This window comes from Hesperophylax consimilis, chromosome 3 (genome assembly GCF_061612785.1).
Source record: "Hesperophylax consimilis isolate HC1 chromosome 3, BYU_Hcon_1.0, whole genome shotgun sequence".
NCBI classification, from domain to species: Eukaryota; Metazoa; Arthropoda; class Insecta; order Trichoptera; family Limnephilidae; genus Hesperophylax; species Hesperophylax consimilis.
Window position 1 is genome coordinate 43300463 of NC_142838.1, and position 19873 is coordinate 43320335.

At 33.7% G+C, this 19873-nt stretch overlaps 1 protein-coding gene across 1 annotated transcript; it reads right to left on the reverse strand.

Annotated features, from left to right (window-relative positions):
- Window positions 1–853: 853 nt before the first annotated feature.
- Window positions 854–6442, reverse strand: LOC149425565 (uncharacterized). Its single transcript, XM_089651182.1, has 2 exons — window positions 6113–6442; window positions 854–1703 (listed from the first exon to the last, which is right to left on the reverse strand). Exons 1-2 carry the CDS (start codon window positions 6165–6167, stop codon window positions 1228–1230), a joined length of 531 nt encoding a protein of 176 aa, XP_089507308.1. The 5' UTR covers window positions 6168–6442; the 3' UTR covers window positions 854–1227.
- Window positions 6443–19873: the final 13431 nt, after the last annotated feature.

Consider the following 19873-nt stretch of genomic DNA (forward strand, 5'->3'; position numbering starts at 1 on the left):
GTACATTCAAAAATGAAAATACTATACAAGTACTATAATATATTTGTTTTGTCTTTTCTCTTTTTCTCCTCTTTTTATCCCCTGTATTTGTAATCATGCATAATTTATTTTTTACTAATTTATTAGTGGATAAGTACCTTTTTGTAATTTCCTACCTTTGCTTTAGGCTTATGTGTATATCCTTGTTTGTTTCTTTTTTTTATATATGTTGTTTGTTCTACTTAACCTACCTTTTTCTATTTTGCACTGTATTGTATGTGAAACTTTGATATCAATAATACCTATGCATTGCAAGTTCCTCCCGTCCTAAACTCATCGGGATTGATCTAGCAAGAAAAAAATGTAAATCCAACAAAAATTGTTTTACAACCTGTCTCCAAACATAAAAAATCTTCGCTTAATAAAGATATTTATATATTTTAACATTTCCCTCAACTGTTCATCTTTGATTCGATGTGCAAAAACAAGATAACTATCACAAGAATTTGAAATTCAGAGAAACCTATTAGAAATTTTTAAAATTGACATCCAATGAATAGAACTACCAAACGTGATTGGCGAGTTCTAAAGGCTATCATCTCATATGCATTTCTCTTTGCTATTTACGGATATCTGATTCGCTATTTATTGGGTACGATTAGAAGACGACATTGCGTCTTGGATTTAATTAATAACTACTGAAGAAATAATCATCGACCTCATTAAATCTTCTTGAACTATCACTATCGCAGCTAATTTTATTACTTGAAATGGATGCTATTATAAAACGCATCGTTTGACGCTTTAATATAAATGGGTGGAGGACAAACTTCGTGATAATTTGAGATGATATGTAAATAATTATGAAGTGTGGAGAAGTTGATTTTTATGTATTTAATGTCTTATTATAAAATCACAACATGAACACAATATATTTTAAAAACAAATTGAGCTCGATTATAAATTTAAAGTAAATGTGTGTTTTTAACTATTAATCAAAAAAAACAATAAATAATATTTACTTAATACATTAAAATCAACGAACTTTGCGATGATATCTAGAATAATTAATATTTTAACTAGTTTACCAAATTGACTGTATTCGCCATGTTGGCACCTTCGTATTCTTAAATACACAATATTAATTAACACACCACTTTTAACACTTACTAAATAAAATAGAATTGATCCCTACAATAAAAATTACACAATCTAGATTTCGTAGTAATATGTTGAAAAAGAGAATTATTATTCTGGCTTAGGAATTTTCTGTATGTTTTTGGAAGAAGTATCATCGTTTTTGAGTTGAATTGGGCTATCATTATCTACTATGGAGAGATCGTCAATTTTTTCGGATACTTCTTTAGGCTCTTCCAAAGCTTTTGAGTCATTGATTTTGGTATCGGCCTTGGGCGTAATGATGTCCTGCGGTTTATCTTCAGCAATTTTTTTGGTTTCTTCTTTCGGGGCATCTATGGCCACGTCATTGCTAAAGTCAGGAACTGGTGCTGGTTCGATTTTGACATCCGGGATGGTGTTAGGTTCGTCTTCTGGGATGTCTGATCTTCCTAGGCTTGCTCTGCCTGCACTTCTACCAGAAGGGATGGCGTGGAAAGCCTCGGCCAGGTCCAGGTTGATCTCCTCCAAGGGAGTGTCACCCTCGCGGATGTAAACTGGGACGTATCCCTTCATGGGCGGGAGAAGTTGTCTCGCAGGGCGGGCATCTGGAAGTAGAGATAATTAAATTAAGATTCGAAGTTAATCACATTTTATCCATTGTATCCCCGTTTCGAGAAGGTTGTTGAGTTGAATGAAATGAGGGAGGCGATGTTTAGGATATTAAGAAAATCTTCTACTCTGGAACGGGGTGCAAATGTAGAGTACTGCACAAGAGTCCCAACCGTTCTAACCGTCTGGAACCTGTGAGACTATGGGTGTGTTGTGAGACTGATTGTGATGTGGAGGGAAATGAGATGAGGAAGGGGACGGTTGGGAAGTACTTCGCTATTCAGATTTGGTCCCCAAACACGGCTAAAAAGCAAGACGGGGTTTTAACCCGCTACTTCCCAATTCCTAGTCGACAGCTTAACCCCCGATCAAAGAATTCTATTTTTGAAATCAAAACTAGGTTTCAAAGCCACGATCTCCTGATCTTTCCGCTCTGCCACGGATATCGTCATGTAGTTAATATTATTGGCAATGTAGCGAAATTATAATTGAGAAGCAGTAGGTAGATAAAAATACTAGTTCAGAACATTTTTGCCGAACCCTAAAAGGTCAACAAGAATAAAATAATAATTATTGATCCGTATTCATATTATTTGATTGCGAATATTTGTTCAGCGTCTTTACAGATAACCCGATTTTAATTCAAGTGACCCCTTCGATATGCGCAGTGTACAATGTACAACGTGCGTCGTCCTAAAACAACCTAATCTTGTATTGTACGAGTCTCCAGTTTAATGATAGTGGTCAAAATATTGTTATTGGATATAAAGTCAAACCAAATTACGCTGAATAAACCTAAAAACAATATACGTGCACACATGCAAAAATATTTATATTTTGCCGCGTGTAAAATTCAGATTATTGGTAGGAATAACAGCAAATTATTCAGCGTTTTGCGTTCGGTGTAATCTAATGAAGGTTCAATATGTAAGTAAAAACAGTACCTTATCTAAAGATTAACGCATTTTCGTATTGCAATGTTAGAGTTTAATTTCTACCCGGCATCGCTGTATAATAAACATTCATTCTAGTTTTTAGACTTCAGTAGGTAAGTGATCGCAAATCAAATGATCAAATGACCGCACCTGGATGAAAGTATATCTGTAGATCGATAAAACCCTGTATCAATACGATATTGACGAAATCTGAAATCTATGGTCAGCATTGTCAGAATATTATTCTGACAGTCGGTAGACAAAAGCTGCTGCTTTTAGCGCGGTGCCAGATCAGCTGTCAATATGCACAACTTTTGGATAATGGAGTTCGTTACGCAAAATAACTGGCTCATTAATGGATGGGGGGTGAACTAACTAAGCTTTTAGAACTGAAATTGTGTGCACGATCCGTAGACTTAATTCATTCATCTAAACGCGTTCAATCACAAAAGTTAGTTATGAGTTATGACTTAAGACCTCATGAACTCATTAACTCTCATTTTAGTGTCAAAAAGTACAGGCGAACTGCCAATGTATATAGATGCGCCAGTGTTGCCAGCATATATCGATTTCTTATTTATTGCATTATCAATATCGGTCTGGCTATCAACAGCGCGACCGTGCTCTGAAAATCGGTATAAAATCATCAGTAGTCAAGCCTGTAAATTGCCGATATTGTAAAGTTATCGATTTCACTGTGCCGGACCCCCAGGGCTCTTACGTTACCAATTTTATAGAAGAAAATTGTAATGAAAAAACAAAAAGAAAGAAAGACTCAAAACGTGTTCCAGAGGTAATCCGAAAAAGTTTAAAGTCAATTTGAATTGAATTCAGTAAGAAGCCCTGCAGGACTTACCTTGAATAATTGTAGATAAAGTTGATATGACCTAATTACAAACATTTAATACAATTTCTAAGTTTCGTTAATGTTTTATGGCCAAGTAAAAAGGTCCAATTTTGGTGTTTTAAGAGAATAAAAAGTATTTAACTTCTAGTAAAGTACTACTTTAATTTCGCATTTTCGCATCTCAAAAACATCACCGACATCTCATAGTGTCCACTTGACCTCAATATATTGATTTCAGTAGCTGGTCTTTGAGTGTTAATTAATTTAAATGGATGTTTATAATAAGAAATTAATAAAATTCTTTATTTGAAGAATGGAGAGAAAATTAATGTACTAAGCTATTGGCTATTTATAATTGTTACCACATTTTGTGCTGATGGAGATCGTTGAGAGAGAGTAATTTACTTGTACAGAAATGCATTTTATAAAATTAATTCACACTAGTTATTTATTTAACTTGTCATTAGTTAGGATAAATATCGGATTTATCTACATCTCTTACAAAATTTATTGAGGAAAATAAATTTTAAATTTTAATCATTGAAGACAATATTAGCGATTCTCAAATTGTCTTTAATGATTAAAATATTGCAATGGGAGGTTACTCATAAGTTATATAAAGAAGTATAATTAATCAGCATAACGACAAATCATGAAAGGTTTAATTGATGAAGAATGATGCAGTTTTTGCATAAAAAACATAAGCAGGATATAAAATGCTTTTCTGGAGATGGTGACTGAACATATCGCCAATTCTCGGAAAACGGTAATCTGACCTCGTGCTTTTATACAAAATACAACTTGATGATGTAAGTTATAATAAGTTTAAAACCAGAGTGGCAATTCCGGTTCTACTTAAACCCTCAGGCCTCTGGCATATTTTGTCAGAATAATGGAATATTCCCGCTTTGCAATAATATCAAAATAAATGGAATATTTCTGAACGTATCCGAAATTAAATAACTATGTTTGAAAGGTGATGAAATACGCTTCCAAAGTTTATCGTTAGAAATAAACACTTAATTCCTGAAATATACTAATTTTGAACGCAAACATAAAAAAGTTTTTAAAATGGCCCATCGTAGTTTTATTTTTTTAAATTTTAATGCTGACAGTAATAAACATTACTCTCACCTCATTTTTTTATAGCTTCGTATAAAAGTTTTGTGAAAGTCCTATTGAAGTTCTGTCATTATTTCAGTTTTGTGAAGCAACTGATATAATAACAGAACTTGAATAGGACATTTACAGAACTTGAAAATTAACATTAAAATTTGACGACTTGCTCAAATTCTGTGAAAAAATCCGTCCTCAGAAATACTCGAGAAATAATAATTTAGTCAATCTAATCATTGGGGACTGTTTGTAATATTTACAAATGCAATTTAAAGATAAGAAAGTATATTGAGAGTCATTTTCCTTAATTTTATATAACGATACATAACATCTGAAATAAAACAATATTATTCATTGCCAATATTATAGTTTAAAACAATATTATAGTTTTTACACTTGGTAATGTGTATTGGATCTATTTGATAATAAGTAACAGTACCTACCAAAATGTTGTGGTAAATTAAAGATATTTTATGTATATTTTCGTTTACGAATAATCGATAAAGTCGACGGAATAAACTGATTTATAGTGACCTTGTTTGAGTAAATCGGAAAATTAGCTCAAACTTCACGCCAAAATTCTAGGTTGCCTTGTTCGGAACCATGACAATAGAAAAAAATATCAAGATTAGGATTTCGATAGTTTTCGTTATGTTTTTTTATCAGCAATTTGCGATCATTGCTTCGTATTTGGTTAACGTTTATTTATTTTGCTTTATTTTTAGTCTTTGCTTTTAATACACAGACAAAAGTGGCGCTCAGAAATCGAACCCGAAATATCTCGATTCATAGCCATTTCCTAATCCACCACTAAAGAGATCATCGTACTAAGGATTTCAACAGTGGTTAATTATCGCATTTAATATCCATTTGCTCGTGTTATATGAACTTGTATATAACTTTTTATTGAAATTCACTAACATGGGAATGGTGCAAGCTTAAATATCTAAATATTCCAAAATCAATCAAATGGCTAAAATGAAAAATTACATAAAGTTTTGAATAGCTAAAACGAAAAGCGATAATAACACGTATATCCTTCCCAAAAGCGGAAGGTTTATTAAATCATTTACGTAAAGCTTATTTTTAAATGTGTCTAACCAACGGATGTTTCTTAGAACAACCTGAAAAAGCTATCATACTATAGCTACCTACACTATGTATAAAGAGAATTCAATGAACGTAAGTAACAATGAGCTCACCTAAATTAGTGCACATAGATTACACGTACATAATTTGGTAACCGGAAAAATTATCACAATGATAATTCATCACATCTTTAACAAGTTATATAAAGTCATGGAAAGTGGTGAAACAAAAACTTTTAAACTGGGTTATGTAGGTTAGGTTAGGTTAAAAAAATATTTTTTTCATCGTTTCTAATGACTTTATATCACTTTTTAAAAGTGTGTTGAATTATCACTGTATTGAGTTATCATGGAACCCATAATTTAAATCACACAACCCCCCACAGAAATAAAATCAAATAATAGTGAGCAATAATTACCACAAAAGCTGCAAAACGCCAAAGCTAACGCAAGTACCAACACACGAGTCATCATCGAAGAAATCTTGAGGGTAGTATAGGCACTAATAATGTATCCACTGGGGATGGTAAGTAACCCTCAAGGCAGTGTCCTTCAGGAGACTGGGGAGAGCTTTGTGGTGGTCTAAGTAGGGGTCCTTGCGGTATCCTGGGCACTCTAATGGGAAGCGGTTGGCTGTTGGCTACAGCAGGTTCTTGAACTCTTGTTTTGTCACTGGGTGGGACTGAAGACCTTTACTATCGGACTCTACCGCCGCACTGACGCGAGGCCGCAAACTGCTGGGCGATCGGCAAACGAGAATGCCAATGGCGATGACCGCAACACAGGTTTTATACGGACACTCGGGAGATTACGCGCCGAAGTGATGCAGCGCAGCATCGCAAGCACCAAATTGATCTATACAGAAGAAAGCGAGGCATTGAAAGATCTCAATCAAGATCACACCATACTTTTCACGTAGTATCCAGGAATCATGTTCACTTTGATTAATCAATTTTGATTTCGCCCAGGCACATAAATATTTTTTGTTTGTTTCTGAAATTAGCGGATTTGCTGTCCTCTCGGGTTGTAAATGGAATAATTTTCAGGTGCCTTGAAAAATAATTATTGTAACGAATATAATTGATTGATGGAATGGCTTATTTACCTAGCTTGAATATAAAGTTTGAAAAGGAGAAAATAGGTATTTTTCAAAAAGGATATTATGATCAATGACCAAACATAATTTTGGATAAATCAAAAGCTTTACGAATAACACTAAAGAACCCATGGCAGCCTTCGATGAATTATGTAAATGATTGCAGAATAGTTTAGCCATTGACTTTCAGTCAAGAAGTTGCGGTTTCGATTATCGGGCTGAAACATTGCCAGGTTTTGTGGTATTGATTATTATATATTATCTGTTGCGTTGCATCGTAAGAAACATTGATATTTAAATAAAATACATATTCTATCTGATCTCAGTCAACTCCGTATTTTTTGCTGAGAAACAAAGGCCAAAAATGTTTATAATATCAAAAATACTAATTTCGGTTGTCGGTGCGTCCAGCGACACTCTGGTTCAATGAACTCAAATTTGCTTTGAATTTAAGTGTCATTATCAAAATTGGAACTGATTGTGTGAAGACTTCAGACTAGCGTTAAGTACCTACCTATCATCAAACATACTAATTTCAGTGGTCTGCGCTATGCTTGCTTGTTTTGCTTGGAAAGGGGGTTTTAATGAATTCTCTAGTTTTAATGAACTCAAATTTGATTTGAATTTAAGTGTTATTTTCAAAATTGGAACTTATTATTGGATAAAGTACACATTATGTGGCATCAAACACACTAATTTCCGTTGTTTGTGGTGTGCGTTGGTCCTGTATGAAATCTGTTATTTGAAAAATTTGCTTTCAATTTAAGTGTCATTTTCAAAATGGGCACTGACTGTTTGTTTACCTGACTGGCTGTTATAAAATTTTAAACAGAAAATTATTTTAAATAAACTTAAAAAAATATTGCGTTACAGCGTTTTTATCTTTCTATCTCAGTCCCGCCGCTATAGTCTCGACTGCTCTTATTTGGATATGTTGCAATAACTGACTCGTCTTTATACCCCATTAACTTACATATTTATAGAAACTCGTAAATATTTATCGCATATTGGTCATTTTATGTTAATAGGAAATTCATTTGTTCGCAGCTCGCGTCTCTAAAACATTAAAATAAATCGCGAATTTCATTTTTTGTCGGCCGTCTCTCGTGTTCATACTAGTAAGGTGATGTGTAATTAGCAGTTATTGTTATTATCACTCTAATAACATTCTTAATAGTAAAGTTATTGCATAGTAATAATTGACGTGTCTTATATAATGTAGACATATACCTCTCGAGGCACCTCCAATATAAATATCATGTAGACGTATAACCTCTCGAGACACCTACAGTATAAATATAATGTAGACATATATCTCACGAGACACCTGCAGTATAAATATAATGTAGACATATACCTCACGAGGCACCTGCAATACAAATATAATGTAGATATATACCTCACAAGTAACCTGCAATATAAATATAATTTAGACATATACCTCACGAGTAACCTGTAATATAAATATAATGTAGAAATATACCTCTCGAGGCACCTGCAATATAAATATAATGTAGACGTATACGGTATACCTAGAGATGGCAAAATTTAGCATTAATTTTCAGATTTTTTCGCATTAACAATTGGAAATTTAGCGTTTTATAGCATTTTGAGGCATAATTTAGCGTTTTGTAGCAAAATAGAAAAAAATGTATTTTTTGAATATTTTTAGCGCATATTTTAAGTATTTTTGGTAAAATATATGTTTAACCTTCATTTGCAAGTATTTCCATGTGAAAAATTATAAATAATTAATTTTAATATTAAATTAATAAGGAAGGAAACTCTAAGTACGGATCGAACACAAACACAACAAATGCAGATTGCGATTATTATCAATAGGCGTAATTTATTTCGCACAAATTGTGTAATGTCAAAAAGAAATTTTAGCCTACAGTACAAAAATATTAAATATTTACACATAAAATAGTAAAAAAATTATAATAAATCGTAGGAAAGGCTTCCAAAAATGAAATAAAGTAGGCATAATACTTTTCCCTGCACATTCACATGAAACTACCTTCCTTATGCATTTTTCTCAATTCTTCTTTAGTTGTACTGGACTAAATATTACTGTATCAGCTTCTCCAATGTGTATGGTTCTTTGACTTCTGAAATACGCTATATTCTCGGAAAGCGTTTAAATTCAGCGTACAGTATAAATTAAAAATATTAAATATTTACACATAAAATAGTAACAAAATTGTAAAAAGAGGTAGGACAGGCTTCCAAAAATGAAATAAAGTAGGCACATTTGAAATACAGGTAAATACAAAAAACAATGGAAAAGGCACTTTACTGATTGAATGATAGCATTGCGCACGTTTCAATAGTGGGCTCCTTCATTCTCGTACGCCTGTCAGTCAATACCCGGTATTTTCGGGAAATTCGCGCCTATTTCGCTAAATAGAATAATTTAGCTGAAATACGGCCAAAATCACGTTTTTCGCGCTAATTCGCGAAATAGAAATCACTGGAAACACTTTCAAATGCCTTGAAACGCAAAGAAAACTTATAAATGCCCTATTTTAGAACCATAAATATTTTTTCGCGTTTTTAGTTTAAACGAAATTTTGCCATCTCTAGGTATACCTCTCGAGGCACCTGCAATATAAATATAATGTAGACATAGTAATATAATGTGAGGTATCACGAGACACCTGAAATATAAATATAATGTAGACATATACCTCACGAGACACTTGCAATATAAATATAATTAAGGTCTGCTGGAGGCGCTGGGAATATTACTAATAATATTAATTATTAGTAATATTTATATAGCGCCGTTTTTGTGAAAAATCACCTCAGAGCACGGAAAAAATGAGTACGGCTGATTTATTAAAAGACTGTTAAAACGTGATTGCAATAAATTTCCTAATAAATTATTTGTCCATTCATATAATGACGAAATGCGACAATATTACAATTTTTATGAACACGTGTTCCGACATCCTAATAACTGTTGTTAAAGGCAGGTTTGCAGTCGAATTCGAATAATTTGACCTACTATTGACCTACTATTGACTTACTATTTACAAACAGATACAGAAAAAACATACTTACCTGAAAGGTCACTTGAGATAAACATACTTACCTGGCAGGTGACTTCAGATAAACATACTTTCCTGGCAGCTGACTTCAATTAAACATGCTTACCTGTAGGGTCACTTACCTGGCAGGTCACTTCAGACATACGGATTTTTATTAAAATTGTAACTACTTTGCACGCAGGGGAAGTCTGAATACATTTAAAAATGTGACTTTCTGACAGCATCTTCAAGAAATATTTTTTTTATTTTTTTTTTTTTTTATTATTGTACGACAGACAGGTAAGTCCAATTATGGTACAATTTTATTAAAACTAACAATACATGTACATATATTTTTTAAAACATGGTATAGTGATATTAAACACATCTATATCCGCTGGTAGGGCATTTAGTAAGGTCATACCTCTTGTCATGCTATGTCGGGCAATGACATCTGTCCGACCCTGCGGTATACAGAACAGGTCGTGGCTACGATTTCGACAGTATTTATCAGGAACGAATAATCCACAGCATGACAGGAGATATGGGCAATCGATAAGGTTTTTTAGTAACTTTAATTCAAATACCATGAGTCCGGCATTACGCCTAGTCTCCAGGCTTTGGTAATTTGTCTCCTTTAGCAGTTCCACGTGATGCATGAATTTCGGATATATTCCGTATGATCGCATGTAAACATACCTTAGGAATTTTTTTTGAATTTGTTCAATCATATTTATGTATTTAAGTTGATAAGGTATCCAGACAGTACTGGCGTACTCCAGCTTGCTTCTGACCACTCCGTTGAACATGGAGGTCATTGCTTCTTTGTTATTGAATTGTTTGCAAGTTCTAATTACAAAACCAAGAGTTTTGGAGCAAGCCGAGGTAAGCTGGACTATGTGGTTTGAAAATGTCAGCTTGGGATCAAAGATCACCCCAAGGTCCTTGATGATGTTTACGCGTGTAAGTACTTCACCATTCATTATATACTGGCAGGATACCGGATTTTGTGAACGACTATAAGTCATAACAACGCATTTTTTAATATTGAAGTTAAGTTTATTTTCTACCGACCATATCATGATTGAATCGAGGTCGGCCTGCAGTTTCGAATAATCATAATCTGATTCGATTTCCTTCATCAGTTTCATGTCATCTGCGAATAGTAGACATGAGCTGTGACGTATGCAATCCTGAATGTCATCAATCAGAATGAGAAATAACATGGGACCGAGATTCGATCCTTGAGGAATTCCTGACAGAGCTGCGAACTTATGGGAGTCGTATCCATTTATATTTACATACTGACTTCTATCTTTTAAATATGACGCAAAAAATGTCAGTAAGGGTTGATTAAAACCTATTTTATGCATCTTTTTTATTAGAATATCGTGATCTACTCGGTCAAATGCCTTTGCGAAGTCCGTGTAAATTACGTCCGTCTGATGCCTACAGTCTAGGCCTTGTGCTACCCGTCGAGAGAAAGAGAGTAAGTTGGTTACCGTTGATTTCTTCGGTAAGAAGCCATGTTGATTACCTCTTAAGAAAGGCGTGATTTGTGGACTGATTTTATCACAGATAATCATTTCAAAAATTTTTGGAATTGTTGACAGTACTGCAACTGGTCTATAATTTCTGACGTCAGTCTTTTCATCAGCTTTGTGAATGGGGCTGACCCTCGTTAGTTTCCAACACTGTGGAAATGTGGAAGACATGATGCAGAGATTAAATATGTACGCAAGGGGAACACAGATATTTGGAGAGATTTTTATAATTATTGAAGGAGGAATACCGTCCGGACCAGTAGCCTTATCAGGTCGGAGATTCCGGATACAAGTTTCTATTTCCTGGATGTTGGTCAATCCGAGTGAGATATCTCCAACGTTCCAGGGTGATGCTGTTGGGAAATTGGTTTCAAGTTTAGGGGTTACTTGACTATGACTTAATATAACGGTCAACATGCCAGAGGCTTGAAGGGTTAAACATCTGAGTTCAGAGCCAATGACTTTACCTATAGTTGAGGTCCAAGTAGCGATAAAATTTATAACTTAATTGGTTTCCAGCATCCTGGACTTATAAGCAGCTAAATTAAATACAACTGTGGCCAATCAGGCTGTAATAAGATGCCTTTCAATTGTACAGGTTATTACTACTCTGTTTTGTCAGAATTGCAATATCCTTTCTATTATCGAATAATTGAAAACTTGTATTGACGAAACTTTGGACAGCTAACTTATTTTTTTTTTATTTATTAAGTTAAAAGAAATTTACATTTCACTTTCTTAACTTAAATATATAACATTAAATAAATAGTTTTCTAATATTGTTCTAATAACTTAAGATTAAAAAGTTTTTTTTTAAACACATTTATATTCTCCGTTTTAAGTTTATCTGGAAGGAGATTGTATATTTGTACACCCTAGTGGCCAATGCCTCTTTTGCCACTTTCAGTCCTTACAGCATATGTGTTCAATTTGTTATGTTGCCTAGTATAATGTTCGTGTACTTGTGACGTTTGTTTAAATGTTGTGTTTGTGTGTATAAGTCCATTTTGGATTTTGTAGATTAGGAGGCATATGTTGTATTATATATACATATATATATATTTCTACATATCAACGTTTGCGACTTTTGCTGATCCAACACAGATTTTTGCTTTATAGTAGATACATAACAACGAATTTCATCATCCATCTAAATCATTTTTTATTAATACATGTATTTTTTGGTTTGACTGTGGATTAAAATTTCCTTTCCTGGTATTGGAGTCAACCGCGCTAACAACTGAGCCAAATCCCGAAAGGGTATGACCGACAGTTATTTTGTACAGTAACTGCTGTAATGTCATCAACTTGCAAAGACATGCGTGTAAGTCCACGGTGCACCCAGAAAAAAATGAGTATTGCTAATTTATCAAGAATTTCTTCAAATTATTGGTAATCCGGTTGAAAACGGGATTGCAGGCCGTTTCCTGATAAACTTTTAGTAAATTCCTAATATATATGAATACGGTATGCACCTGCAGTTACCTTGTTTAATGGCAAAATTCGAAAATATAATAATTTTTATGAAAACGTATTCCGAAATCGTAATAATCCTGTTTTACAAAAATTTTGTCAGGAAATCTATTAATTCATGCTTTAAGGACCTGCAATCCCGTTTTTGACCGGATTATGAATAATCTGAATACATTGTTAATATATTGGCCAAATACTTATATTTTTTCGTGTGACTGCGCCAATTGGTTGAATGCATTGTCACGACAACGAGTTTATCTGACGCGTTTCAGCTTGATCGGATGTCGGGAAGTGGGTTAATTTCCATTTCCAAGATTTGCATTCATTAATTCATTACCGAAATCAAATAGATAAATTTAAAAATGAGTCCTGTGCGCGGAGGACAGAAGTTCATTTCTGTTGGAGGCAATACAATTTCAGTTGGAGGTAATCCAAGTTCAGTTCGAAGTAATCCAATTTCAATTGGAGGTATTCCAATTTCAGTTGGAGGTAAATCACATTTTGAGAACTGTTTTGTGGCCTCTTGTAAAATAGGTAAAAAGACATAAGATTTAAATTGACCTCTCTTGTTCGGAAAAAATTATAGTTTAAGATTGGACAATCTCGATATCTCCACTCATTTTGTTGAAGTAGGTTAGTATAATAGTTTAAATGATGAGAATAACAAGAAGACACAAATTTTATGAATATAAATTTATCACGAAACACTATTGAACCGCTGACTACGATGGTGTATTTCCTATTCCTAAATCAGAAACCTATCTTGTGTAGGTCAAGTGTCGGAATAACAGTTTCGTATGAAGTGCGCACTCCACACTGTGTACCTATTAACTAGGCTGGATTGCCCATATTTTGAGGTATTTCGTTGACTTGCTTATTTAAGATTCATATTCAACATGAATATGAGACAAATGGAGTGATATTGTGAAAAAATAAGAATTTATTATTATTATTTTGTATTTACGTTTCAGCAAGACTCGAGAGAGTGGCAACATTAGAAGACTCGAGAAGAGACAAACATTAGAAGACCCGAAAGAGTGACAAACATTAGAAGACTCGAGAGAGAGACAAACATTAGAAGACCCGAAAGAGTGACAAACATTAAAAGACTCGAGAGAGAGAGACAAACATTAGAAGACCCGAAAGAGTGACAAACATTAGAAGACTCGAGAGAGAGACAAACATTAGAAGACTCTAAAGAGTGACAAACATTAGAAGACTCGAGAGAGAGACAAACATTAGAAGACCCGAAAGAGTAATAAACATTAGAAGACTCAAGAAAGCGACAAACGTTAGAAGACTCGAGAGAGTAATAAACATTAGAATTTCCACAAATTTTCTGGAATAAATCTTTAGCCGTCGACAAATGCTATCAAGAGTCAAGACATAAAACAAATTAATTTTAGGTATTGCAAGTTATGGAGGTTTTCATACATGGTGAAAAATGAGTATTGCTAATTTATTAAGAATCTCTTCAAATTATTGGTAATTCGGTTAACAACGTGTTTGCAGGAATTACGAACGAATTAAAGTTTTCTAGTAAACTTTTTGTAAATTATGAATAAATTAATACAATGCCGGAACACAATTCACGAAAATCCATTTTTTTGCATTTCTTCATCATATATATTACTAAGCAAATGGCCGCGCATTTTCCTTGTTGGTGTTGAAAGTCGGGCATTCGATTACCGAAATAACGTAACGTAAAATCATTAAGAAAATTATACTAATAAATCTAAACAAATCGTGAAAGAACTCGACACAGAAAAAAAAGATGATTGTCTCGACCCTTGACTCGGACCAAATTAACAATATACTTTTGCAACTAATTTTTCCCACATTTTTGGCAATCTTTCGCGAAATTTCTATGGAATTGGTTAGTAACTTAGATAGTGTCTCAGATAAACACAGAAAAAATTAGTTGCAAGAAAATATTGTTGTTTCTGAATTTGAAATATAAAATCGACAAAAAAGGTTAAAAACGTTGTCCCGGTAAGACAAAGAAAAATCCTGGGTTCGATTCCCACTTGAGGCCGTTATCTTTTTTGTTTTTTTCTGTGTCTTGTTCTGTTTCATGTTTCATTTAGATTTATTAGTATTATCTTCTTTTTCGATGATTTTAACGTTATTTCGGTGTTCAAATGGTCAACTTCTGAAATAGGTATCCAAATTCAAAAATTGTTTTGATGCTCCAGTCTAACGCACACTGTACAGAGTGTACAGGTAGAGTGGAGGTGCACAGACATGGCAGTGCAATGACAGATATCGTAAAGGCCCGCCTTTGCAGATTGCCTTTTAGAAAATAAAAGCCTTCGCTGGAAAACCTCCCGTTATTCCTCAACGACTTCTCTAACACCGATGCTTCCGAAAGTTTTTATTTTGGATGCTGTTCCTTAATCTTAACGATACATCAGGCAGGCTGTCAGCACAGTTGTATCTGGCGTCATGAAGTTTGCCCAGCTTGTTCTGTATGGAATTTCCTGGTCAAAGTGATATTTTTGCACAATTTCCTTCATAAGATTTTTAAATTCCATCTTTAACAAATTATTATAATAATTAGTCGCTTGAAATATACAAATAGGAAATATCTCCCTAAAAATAAATGCCGCCGACGGGAATTGAACCCTCACCTTCTGATGTCCGGTCAGGTGCTCTGGACCACTGAGCTAAGTCGGCTTATTGCCAACACGCCAAATAAGTCATTATGTACTAGTACTTCAATCAACATTTACTGCTTATTATATTTTTTTTTCACCTCTAAACAACCAACTTTATTGGTACTATTGGAGATACTGTCAATTTGAATGGATATTTCAAGCGACTTATTATTGCTTATAATAATTTGTTATCCTTTGTGCTTTGCATAAAAAACTTTGTCTTATAAACATTAGTTTATCATTAACTAAAAAATAATTCATCATTAAAATTTTGACAACTTTAGGCAAAAAATAAACAAAATTAAGTATTGTTTTTCTTTTCCATGTTGTTCATTTGCTTCTCTTGATAAATTTGAAAAAAACCTAGGGCGAATCCGGGTAATTGATGACCTTATGAAAGACTTGACCCCGATATTTCACAAAGCGCAATATTAATTCACTGACGTAACGGTTCGACAATTTCATCAAGTGTTCAAGAATAATTTTGCTTTCTCGTGTAACCATGAAGCTGCTTTTTTAAATATCATCAAATTTAACACTGAATTTTAAGAGCTGAAGGACAGTTAATTTCACGGAATAGTAAAAAATATAGAACTTGTCATCGTTTTATCTTGTTTATTATTTGCGTTAAGCTTATCCATCTGCTACCTCACCTGTTTGTTTTTTATTTTATTTTCTAACTGTGTCGATCTTTCACAAAAACAATATACCTATACTTCTTCAGCTCTTCACGTTTCTAATAACTGTCTCATCTCAGTCTACTTCGTCACTCCCCCCATGCCACACTAACACGAATAATTGTTGATTGAAGTAGGTACTTGTACATATTAAAAAATTGTAAATAAGTGTTGGAAATAAGTGGACGTAGCTCAGTGGTCCAGAGCACCTGACCGGACATCAGAAGATGCGGGTTCGATTTCCGTCGGTGGCATTTATTTTTACTAGGGAGATTTTTTCAATTTGTATGGATATTTCAGGCGACGAATGTTAAGATTAAATTTAATATTTTATGTCTACGACTCACAGTTTGAAACTTCGAAAGTAGATTATTATTATTTGTAAGCCGTCCCGATCGCAGCCTCATTCGCGTACGTCAAAGAAATATGTAGACTCCATATATTATATTGTAGATAATTGCCATATATGCCAGTCAAAATATAATTGTGCTTGATGCACGAAGAAGATAATAAACCACGCAAAAAAATCATCAGATAGGTCAAGATGATATATACCTATACGGAAATGAATAGCAAAGCAAGAGGAATATTAATATAACAACTACGTAACAAGAAATACTTTGGTATGTGTATGCAGTACCGTATTTTGACCTACGCAACAAAGGCAGTTGCCTAGGGCGGCAATTTATAGGGGGCGGCATTTCACCGAAACCCTAAAGATTATGTAGTTACCAAATTTTGAACAAAATTATATAAATTACGCTATTTCTTCGCAGTGTTTCAAATAGAGATGGTGACAACTCGCAAAAGAACGCTTGCAGAATGTGGATAGACTAGTTATCTATAATAATAATATTTGGATGATTTTTATAGAGCCGTTTTTGTGCAAAATCACCTCAATGGTGTACATGTCATCAGTCTTATATTATGTAATGTGAAGTTATTTTTAATTATAGCGTTTTATTAATGAGCAAACACCATTATGCTAATGCGTTCATATCTGATTACATAATAAGTTTTTTGAAAGTCTCTATTTATATGACTATTTTATATTTGATTTATATTTTAATTTTATGTTTAGGTACCTGCCTAATATTTTTTTTTCTCTTTGTTTATCTTATTTCCATTTTTATATATTTTTTCACTTTATTTTATTGTTTTACTGCATTTCATGTAATATGGCATACTGGGATTGCACCATCCTCCCAGTCCTGCTGGATTAAAACTAAAATAAATAAATTAAATAAAATAAAATCTATTAAATGACCTATTTCTCTTCTTTCTTTGAACGTTGGTATGTTTAGTTCCTTGAGTCTATATTCATATTGTCGGTCTTTCAAAGCTTTTCGTAAATCGTCTCTGTATTATCTTTATTAGATCTTTCTCAAAATATGGATTCCATTTTTGGAAAACTTATTCCAGGAGAAGTCGCCCATACCTTTTGTATTTTTTTAATATCATTGTTTACTTCGTAGAACTGCATTTAATTTCAATTTAAAGTAAATCAAATTTATTACTAAAATAACTTACGTTTATATTAAGTTCTGCGAGTATTTTAGTTTTATTACCTTTTTTGACATCTGTCTTAAAAACTATTGTTTTTCCACATTGAGACAACTTATTTGTATAATTTTATTTAATGAGTTTTTAAAATTTTCGACGAACACCGATTTACTTAGAAAATGAATTGTGTGGTATATTTAGGTACCGTTGAAGGTGCGAGATATAAAGCCCAGCTACACTACTCGCGAAGTTGATCGAAGTTGACCGAATACGATAGTGTGGGCACGAACTTCACTTCGCTTCGGGCAACTTCGCTTCGCTTCGCCCGACTTCCGATTGTTGTCGGTAAATGCGCCCGAGTCAAAGGACTCGAAGCCTTACTCGCGAAGTTGCACGAGTGTGTGGGCACGCACTTCGAACTTCGGCTAACTTCGTCGAGGACTTCGTCGAAGAGAGTAGTGTAGCTGACACTATACAGTTATGGGATAGACGTCTACTTTCAAGTGAGTTAATACCATTTTGTACTTAAATTCTTTTTTTTCCTAGGGTGGCTCGCTCCCGAACACGGCCCTGTATGTAAGAATGGCAACCCTCCAATTTGCAATGTCCCTAGGCCCTGCACGAGATAGATTGAAATTCGATCCAAGTTATAATATATTATATTCGTTGGTACTTGTCGTTCCTGCACAGCATTATTCATAATTATATTTTGTGTTGGGGTTCATTTTTTCGGCGGAAACCTTAAAAGCGCGTTCCCCAATATAACTAATTTAGTAGATATTGAACTTTGTCCGTTAGTGTCAAAGGAAGGTCACCTTATCCCTTCTCTTGGAGATGTACTCTTACAATACTTGCATTGTAGATAAGACATTACTCTGCAAACTGAATTACCCTTCTTACCAAAATAAATCGAAAAGTCAAACATAGACTTTTGATTTTTTCGCAATGATAAACATGATATTTATTCAATTCATGGTGGGGATTCCTGAGCATATATTATTTGGACTAAACAATGAGGATGTCATTTTGCATGGGTCTTCTCTAGAATTTTATAAAATGTAGGTCGATTGTAAAGAAAAAAGGGTCGAAGTGGTCAGAGTAAGCTCTATTAAAAAAATTCAAAGGACAGTAAAATGCTCCAATTTTGATTTGAATTAACAGGTTAGTTGGTAGTTGATATATCATGATGAAATACAAAAATATTCGGATTGTAATTACCTCGTGTTTCGACATCATAATAATGTATTCATAATTTACTAAAACTTTATCAGAAAACCTGTTAATTTATTCGTAAGGTATGGGATCTCGTTTTTACTGGAATTATCAATAATTGGAAGTGATTCTTAATAAATTATCAACAGTCATTTTTCTCCATGTGAACCGAAAAAGAACGTCAACCAAGAAGCCCAATAGCAGCTATCACCTAATGCCTATTAAACGAGAGGAATGTTATTCTATATGATTGTAATGAGCTCCCTATCTGACCGTTACAATTGCAATGAATTATAACAGTCGATCGTTAACACGGAAATTGCAAGCAACACGTACCTACTGCAATGGCGACAAGTGTTTGATAGTCTTTCATAAAGTGTGCACTTGCAATGGGCATGCTTATTTCTTATCTCACTGTGTAATGTGTATGATTAGGTTCCTACGTTCGCTTTATGCTAATCATGCACATCTGGGATGCAGTCAGACTTTATAATATTGACGTAAGATGATGCAAGCAGCAAGATTTTTGGAATAACTTAATGAGTACAACCTTAAATTGTGATTTCTAATCATTGGAAGATAATATTAGAGATTCTCAAACGAATTGAAATAGAAAAATCATAAAAAGATACGGTCGCAGCTAAGAAATTAGTCCTGGAACTTAGCCATGCCTTGATAACTTTACAATGCCGGATCAATAGGCCTAACTACCGATGATTTTATACCGATACCTACAGCCCTATGTCAATACAATATTGACAATATCCGTCATCTATGGTAAATACATATATTTGCAATAATTTGCATTACCGATATCGGTAAGCGTGTCATTAGTGAAATCGGAACAAAAACGTCGGTAGTTCTGCCTATCGATCGATATCGATTGTTATCGGTATTTACTGGCAACACTAGAGGAATTGATAATTAATATAATATAATTCCTTGTGTACATTTAAAAAGAATGTTAAATTATTTCTGCCATCTGA

Bases quoted from the DNA above. Each gene is read 5' to 3' on its own strand.
- LOC149425565 (XM_089651182.1), bottom strand. From the start codon at position 6,167: ATGATGACTCGTGTGTTGGTACTTGCGTTAGCTTTGGCGTTTTGCAGC. The intron at 1,704-6,112 runs GTAATTATTGCT...CTCTACTTCCAG, and splicing joins GGCGTTTTGCAGCTTTTGTG to ATGCCCGCCCTGCGAGACAA.